At 35.5% G+C, this 8,434-nt stretch overlaps 1 protein-coding gene across 1 annotated transcript in view; it reads right to left on the bottom strand.

Moving 5' to 3' along the window:
- Positions 1 to 5,775: 5,775 nt before the first annotated feature.
- The window catches only part of LOC146146525 (uncharacterized), a 34,423-nt gene continuing 31,764 nt past the window's right edge, over positions 5,776 to 8,434 (bottom strand). The window contains exon 34 of the mRNA XM_083386838.1: positions 5,776 to 5,836. Coding sequence (XP_083242964.1) covers positions 5,776 to 5,836 — 61 coding nt within the window. The remainder of the gene's footprint in view (positions 5,837 to 8,434) is intronic.

The following is an 8,434-nucleotide window of genomic DNA, read 5'->3' as shown; positions in this document are numbered from 1 at the left end:
TGTGATGCAAATATAACACAGCAGATTAAAGCAGTTGTCCACAGGGAAAGCATGAGGTTGTGTTCTTGTGAAATGATGTTGTATCCAAACTACAGGTTCGTGGTAATATCAGCTTAGCACTTTACGAGGCATGTTTCCCACGCTTTGACTTGACCAACAACGATCACCAGTTTGCACCAAGCTGGTTATTTAGTATTGCGTCCTATATAGCGCTGTGGATAACGACAAATAAAAGTGAAGATTTTCAATGTGATAAAAATTGTGGCTTAGTAATGGTTGGAAGATGTCTATTTTGTTGGTCACACCGGATTAAAAAGTGAGATTTATTTTGTTGGTCTTTTTAAGTCACCTTTACCAATTTGTAAAAAAGTACGCTCCTAATTTTTTTATCCAGGTTATAAAACTAACTGTGAAACGATATGTACCACTTTAATTTATTACCTTTCTACACAAGTTTCTGAAATTTAAAATCGCCCGGGCTTCTATTGAGATAATAATTTAATCAGAAATTAAATGAAACAAAACATTCAAAAATTTCAATCAGGTCAACTCGTTAACTCTAAATTCATTGCCATACGATCAGATAAAGGCGCCAAGTAAGGGGCAAAAATGTTAGGAAATAGCGTAACAGCTTATACAGGCGAAATATAGGTCTTACACTTTTTATGGTTAACGCAAGAATGGCCAACCAGTCAGACTCTAATGGCGACATTTCGTACTCAAGTTTACAATGTTAACCGCGGAGAGGCACACCACAAACAAAATTATAAAATTAGTATCACTTTGTTCTAACCGCTCAAACACACCTTTTTGCTCAGCTAGAATTAATGATTGGAATCAAATTGCGCTTCGACAATAGTTTTTATTGTATTTGGTTAATAGGAGTGAAAGAAAGTAATGGATTTAAATCAAGTACTATGAAAATCATAATCTTATCGCATAAAGCAGAAGTTCTGAAACTTTTTTTGCTGGCGACACATTAAGTAAATACAATCAACTTCGCGGCATAATTTCTACAAAACAATAAAAAAAAAAAAAAATTTGACAATGTTTGAAAATACACGGCACGGTAGTTAGGTAAATATCGTAATACAATATTCAATTGTGTAATGATTGACTTGCATTCAGGATCTTTATCAATATTCCTATGTTACACATAAAAAAAAGCTGTATATGCCCAATTACAAAAACTTTGCGACACTCTTAACAATCGAATCTAGTTTTTACTACATGGACATCAAAACAAAAATTAAACACGAACGTAAAAAAACGCATAAAACGAGTAAAAGCCTTGTGTTTTATGAGTTGTTTGACCATCACTGGGTTAAGGTGTGGGTCGATCATTGATATCACTGGCTTAGTAATTTCACAATATGAATGTTGTTTTACCGCGACCCCACCCTACTGAAAAGATTTCGCGAATATTTCTGTGTTCGTTGGCCAGCGTTCGAGCGTACTGTGACGTCACAATTACAAACGCCAGATTGAATGACAAGGGGTGGAGATTGTTTGTGGTTTGTTTGTTTATTTGTTCGGGAATAATGGTTTACGCAAAACCTCGGAAATAAATATAAATTTTACACGAACGAAAAAATATGACCTTTGTCCTTTAAAATTACTACGACTGGTACATGCTTGGATAGTAGGTATTACGCAATTTAGGGACCATTGCTGTCAAGTAGACTGGTTCCATACAATTCAAGTTCACCTTTATCAAATTTAAAATTTGTCATATCTAACGGTTTTTCACCTATTTAAAACTATTTTAAAATTGACCTCAAAATCCGCTGTTAAGTTTATTTAAGAAAAGCTTTCGGCCTACTATAGTTAGAACCTGCTTTTAACTCATATTTTTCTCTTCGCCTATATAAAGCTAACCCGTGTGATGCTATGTATTGGAATTAACACACACGGTAAAGCTATTCTTTAACAATCTACTGCACAGTATAGTAAACAACAAGCTGGCATACAACTTTTCCATAACATGTAGCTCCGTTCATAGGAATGAAATCAACTTCTATAATAGAACTATACGCTTCAATTGTAAACAAGGGTTTGTCAGACCTTAATGTTAACCAAGCCTACAGGTGCCACAAAAGTACAAGTGGTCGTTTGCTGATTTCATGATGTTATTGCTATTTAGCAGCCAAAAGTTGCTACAAGCCGTCTTGTTTAGTCTTGTCACTGTATTAAAATCTAATACTAGCGTTAAACTTTCCATTTAACAGTTGCTGTCATCACTCTTTGCTTTTGTTTCTTTACCCATCTATCTACATTCGTCTTAAAAAAAATCAAGATACTTATTTTGTCCTACAAGTTAAATACTATACTTGTGAAAAAAAAGAAAAAACAGCTGAGAATGATTATTCGGATATAAAGAAACCCATTATGTTTATATTAATTCATAAAACCTATGCGCTGCTCTATAGCTGACTTGCTTGAAACGTTTTCTAGCTTGCTTTAAAGCATTTCACCAACCCATTTAGAGCTGCCTGAACGCAAATGCTTTTAGCTTCCATGATTTTATAACCCTAAATTGCTTTTTGCTGGGTTTAACATTTAAACCACAAAACTGTGTCGCAAAATTTTACTTTTACGTAACACACGGTACTTTGGTAAAGTAAAAGCTTTAAAATTTACATTTTTTTACATTTGAATTTACATTTTGATTCAAATACATTTTTGAATCTTAAAATGATAAAAGATGGCATGAGTAAAAAATATTTAAAGCGTTACGCAACGTTATCTGCTAACGAGTTACAGCTTCAATAAACTACATTATAACGCGACTAATGGCGCCTGAAACGTGCTTAGCATAGCCTCGTTAGTCCTGCATAATGCGACTGAGTTCAGGGAACAGCTAAAGTTGATCGCCGAAAAAAGAAAGAAAAAAGTTAAGGGCAAACAGCGAACCCAAGTTAAACGCCTCATTGAAGATAGAACGAGGTTAAACTGAAGTCAGTCAATAGGTGGATGACTGACAGAATATTTCGGAAACGGCTTTGAAAGATGTCTCTTTTAGCTTTCTGTCTCAATGTTTCTATGAACTTGTGATGTTTAGGTTTGCTAGCTCAATGTATGGCGCACATTACAAACGGTATTGAATGAATAAAAATTAGTGTTTTTACTTGTGTTTCTTTTAATATAGCATAAAGCTTACGTCTTCATGAGAAACAAACTTTTATATTTTTTTTGGAAAATATTCTCTATTTTTTTATTTTTAAAGGAATTCCCAAATAATCAATTATACAGACCAAGATATACTGCATTTTCGTTTAAATTTCTAATTTGTTTTTTAACAACTCTTCTCCATTGGACAGGGCTACCTATGTGTGCCTGGACTTTTATTTTGCTGCTGTTAAAACAAACAATGTTGCATGGATACAAGTTTTATACCATAACATTCTTTCTAATACTTGCAACCGACTTTTGATATAAAATCCCTTGCGCAGCCTAACTACAGTAGAGAATTAACAATCTCATAATTAAGAAGTTGCGTTCGATTAAAATTTCGTAGTGGTCGGCAAATTCAAACATTACAAAACTAATCCGAAAAACTAATAATATTGTGCTAACTTTTCTGGCCTACACTTCCTACACAAGGCTAAACAAACGTGTAGCGGTGCAAAGCAAGGTTAATTATGTGCGGTGGCGTTTACTTGTCGTGCGTCAAGCTCAGGTCATCCATTAAGTGAGAAACATTAAAGCTACAACATTGAACAAAATGCCGCCATTACGCACCGCATGGAAGTCAGCAAAACGAACGGCTAATTTGATGTAAAAAACTAATTACATTTCGCTTCATTAGTTAAGGCTCCGTCTTCTAAGTCCAACAACGTTTCAAATATTGCAATAAAAAATGTTTTAAAAGCTACATCATGGTTCAAAGGTAAAAAATTTAACTTTCGTGCCACCTTACTATTATTACGCAAGATGTTTGGTTGCCACAGTAACGCTACAATGTGGCATTTTGCGCAAATCATCGCCATTTCTCTTTCGTTTAGCATTTGTTCAAATCATCGAAGTTAGCAGACGTTAAGGGATGGGCCGACTCCATCTATAGCTGTTCGGTGGAGCACAACGAATAGTAGGGCGATGGTCGGCGCTAGAACCGGCCTTACTACTGTGCTTTGACGATAATGCCAAACTTACCGTACGCATCCACCCGGGGTATTTGCTTAACTGAATAAAGATGGTTTTACGCGGCCGTTTTAAAATCGATTGGGTGAATGTTGTTATTACCGGGCTAACAAGATGACCTGTTTTTTTTGTTTACTCTTGTCAGAAAAAAATAAATCCCACTGCTTTTGTTTTAATAAAGCTCTAATAAATTCACTCAAACATTTTATAATTCTTTTGATTTAACTTGTGAAAATTACTTCCATTAGTGGGCCAAGCATGTTTCCTTTCATCCTGGTGCAACAAACGAAGGCCGATTTCAATGTAATCTGGCACAACAATTACCAGTCGACGCGAAATATGTAAACAAGATAATTTGATCGGGCTTTCGATAGTTGGTATGCGCAGTGTATAGAGAACAAGCAGTGCTAATATATAGGCGGTTGTTCGACTGCCGGTAAATATTTGAAAAGTGCAGAAAAATATCGAATGGTTTAGAAAACTTTTAAAGCAGATTGACGAAAAAAAAGTAAAACGTCCTTGTTGATTATCCAAGGTCATGTGTATTACCGTACATAATGTATGGGTAACTTACAAGACTAATGACAATGTGTTGGTAATCGTTAATAATGTACCCAACTATTGGGGTCGCTAAAAACATTATCTATCCGTCTCGTTGAAAAGTTCATTTAGTGGTTATATCGTTAAACTCTTAATATTATGGAGTTACTGGATTCTAACGCTTTCGTGCGTTATTCGAAAGCGTCCGACAATTTGTCGTTTCATAATAGCGGTGTTAGCTTTTATTAGAAGCAGGAAGAGGGTGTGGCAAAATACAAAGGCGCGAAGCAATTTAGAACTTTCATTTCAAACCACAGGCATTCAATTCTAAATGTGCAAGTAAGGAATAGTTATCACACATAAACATCTAACATGCCTGAAACAAGGCCAAAATATTCTTTACAAACCAACTTGTTTCACGTAGAATAAATATCAAGCTCAAACAGAAGTAAGTAGCGAATGTTTGGAATTAATATTAAGATAATGCCTGGAGGTTGCGCATCGACGTACAAGGAAAATCAAAACCCATACAGAAGTAGGTTTAAACGTTTCGAATAACTCTTTAAAAATAAAGGTTCAAAATGCTTCCTACTTCTGTATGGGCTTTGATATTCTTATCACGTCTTACTACAACCTCCAGCCATTATGCTCCACGCTAGGTAAGACTTTCAAATTGCGTGCAACAACAAGTAGTTTATTTAGCAGAAATAACATCCAAGCTACATTAAGGCATGTCTCATTAAATGCCGCTGCCATGATGCGTAACGTAAACATTGCTTAAAAGGTCGCGTTTTAAAATTAGCCGTCCTTGTTTTCAGGAAACGAGGAAGCAACCCCAAGATAGCACAGGGTTGTTTTTTAACGCTATCTGCAACCGGAAAAACTCATCTCATCTACTTTATTGGGCGAAAGTATATGTAAGATTAAGTTCGGCATATGGGCTGATGCCCTTCCCTATATACGTTACAGAATGTTACGACTTTTTTACAAAAAATCAGTCAAATTGATCAAAGTTCATTTTCAGATAGATTTCACTAGTTTAAGCAGATATTATACATTTTATTATCACGAAATATCGTCAAATTTTACTTTATTTTAATGCCCAGATCTCCTGGATTTCTTTTGTCCGTACTTGGCGCCTTTTGGACTCAAAACCCTGCGGAAATAAAAATATTATCAAAAACGCAAATTGGATAATTGCTCAACAGGGTAAAGGTATTGTATATTTAAAAACACTTAAGCTGTTAGCTTCTAATTAGAAGAGTATGCAATAGGAAAAAAATTTTATTTTTTCGGGACTGAAAAATTATATGTAGCATAAATAAAGTAAATAACGCAATCATGCAATAGGATAGGAACAATTCAGACATAAAGTTAGTCAGGAATACGGTTCAACACAGTTCACATGATTTGGGGGTTTAAAAAAAATATAAAAACCAGCATCTTATTGATGGTTGTATTTGGCTTGCTTTGAACTGCTTAGTCCCATATTTCAAAGCTTCGTCCAGATGTTGATTTGTTTTCCACTTCAATAATAGCCCATGATTATCTCAAGGCCCATCATTTGATGACGTAATACACGTGCGCTGTATTTTGGACGAAGGTCAATGACGGGTTGGGTCAACAAAATGTACAGACGCGCTGCCACCAATGCGCATCACGCATTTCTATAGTTTAACATTGTGAGCAACGGTATACCGCGATGTCAACTTAAAAAAAAAAAGTTTTCAAAAATAAGAGTGTAGTCTGTTAGAACAATAATGTGGCGATAATTATTTCATAATAGCGAACCCAATCATTCACAAAAGAATGTTTTGTCTAAAAATACGTGTTACTTTTTCACGTCCTTTATGTACAACATTTATTCAAAAAGCGACATGCAAAATCAACAATGAGAATCAACTTTTAAAACTTAGGCGTAATGGAGTGAGTGGTATTAACTATTGTACAACTACCAAATATGCCGCCCCGAGAATAATATTTATAGGCTTTAGGCTACGTTAATGCAGGTCATGTTAACAGAACCTTTTGGAGCTCTATAAAATGAAATACATTCACCCAACTGTGCCACAGCATTGTTTTAAAACTTCGTACAAACATTAGATTGCATAACAACCAATAAACCAACCAGCATAACAACCACCGACGACCATTCATCTAAAAAAAAGTCGACCTTAAATCTCGCCACACTGGCTTGCCACCAATGCGCACATGGCCATACGGTTGCCAGGCAACAGGGACAACAGGCCACAACGGCGCCGCACCCCCTAATTACGTGCGGGGGCGAAAGGACCCGGGGTGGGGCAGCTATTGTGCACCTGGGGCTTCTTTTGTTCACCCAGGCATGTTACGTTTGGCCCAATTGTGCGAGTGATTTGGCGTCCCACTTTTACAAGAGTTTGTCGTGCGTTGAATGTCACTAGAACGCTCTGGAAGCTTCCTATATAAGCATTTGTTTCTTTACTTTGTCTTTTAGACACCACACTTTTTATGCTTTTTAAGTTAACATATTACAAAACCTAAACCCTGCATTAATATTTTGCGAAAAGTAATAGCTTTTTTTGTTTTGGTAATATACTCAAAATGAAATGACGACAATTACTTCAAGTTGAAGCAAATATTTTTTTGGAATATTCTGTCGTTTCTGATGAAAGTCAGTTATTTTCTGGTTTGTTAAATAGACTCCACCAAAAATTCATTTATTTGAACAATTCACGAAAAAGAAGTAAAGTATATTTAAATATTTGGTGTCTCACCAATGCCAAGTTTTATTACACATTAAAATGAATTATTTTTAGTTTGATTGGCTACTTATAATTTCAATCGGGTTTAATTTACAAATAATACTATATGAGTACTTTTTTAATTCGTTATATGGTTAAAAACCTGCTAAACTGTTATAGTTGATAAACTTAGCCACTATTAAAACGTGGGTTGGAGACGCGTAACTTTCCTCGTGATTCTCAACTGTCCCGACCCATTATGACGTAATTGTGGGTGTGGGTTGTTTTAGGAGATGAGCGGCCTTTTAGAAGCATTGGGGCGTGCGTTTTTACCACTATGGCTACTTTTCAAAGGTCGGCTCCTTTTTACCCTTATATTGGGCCTATTTTAATCTTGATTTGCCTAATTTTAAAACCGATGTAAAAATACTGTTTCAAATTGCTTTGTGTTATATTGTGTAATTATATTTACGTTGAGCTTTAAGGCTGACAGCATTTAGCCACATAGAAGCCCCGTTTTATCGAAAAATAGTCCTGGAAAGGGTTCTGGCCGATGTTCAGTGGCCACAAAAAATGGCCAACCTCGCAATATTTTGACACGTAAACGGGATTAAAAATGGCGGTCAAAACGCCCCATTTAGACGAGCACGTGTTATGAGACGTTCCGGGAATGTTGAAACGTGTCTTTTGTCACCAAAGAGTTAATCGCATCGGTGGCTCTTTGGTCACGGATTTCGCGAAATGAGAAAACACCTTTTTGCAAAGATCCAGTGAAAACATAAATAAAACTTCATCATAGGCGGTAGCTTTATTGTAAACCTCAAAAGCTAAAAGCAGGTTAAACTGTCAAATTTTTTTATCCTTCATAATTGAAATAAAATTTCTCTCTTTCCACTTGATTATAGACAAATAGAAATCATATTTTTTTAGTTTAAATTTGACTTTGGATGTGACATATACTGTTCTCATTTGACAGACAAATCTGTATAATTAGGTTTATTTTTAAACTTTTAAACCACGAGGAATTTATT

Source organism: Ascidiella aspersa, chromosome 4 (assembly GCF_963924565.1).
Source record: "Ascidiella aspersa chromosome 4, kaAscAspe10.2, whole genome shotgun sequence".
In the NCBI taxonomy this organism is placed as follows: domain Eukaryota; kingdom Metazoa; phylum Chordata; class Ascidiacea; order Phlebobranchia; family Ascidiidae; genus Ascidiella; species Ascidiella aspersa.
Note: the sequence above shows the minus strand (reverse complement) of the source record. Positions and strands in the feature narration are given on the sequence as shown.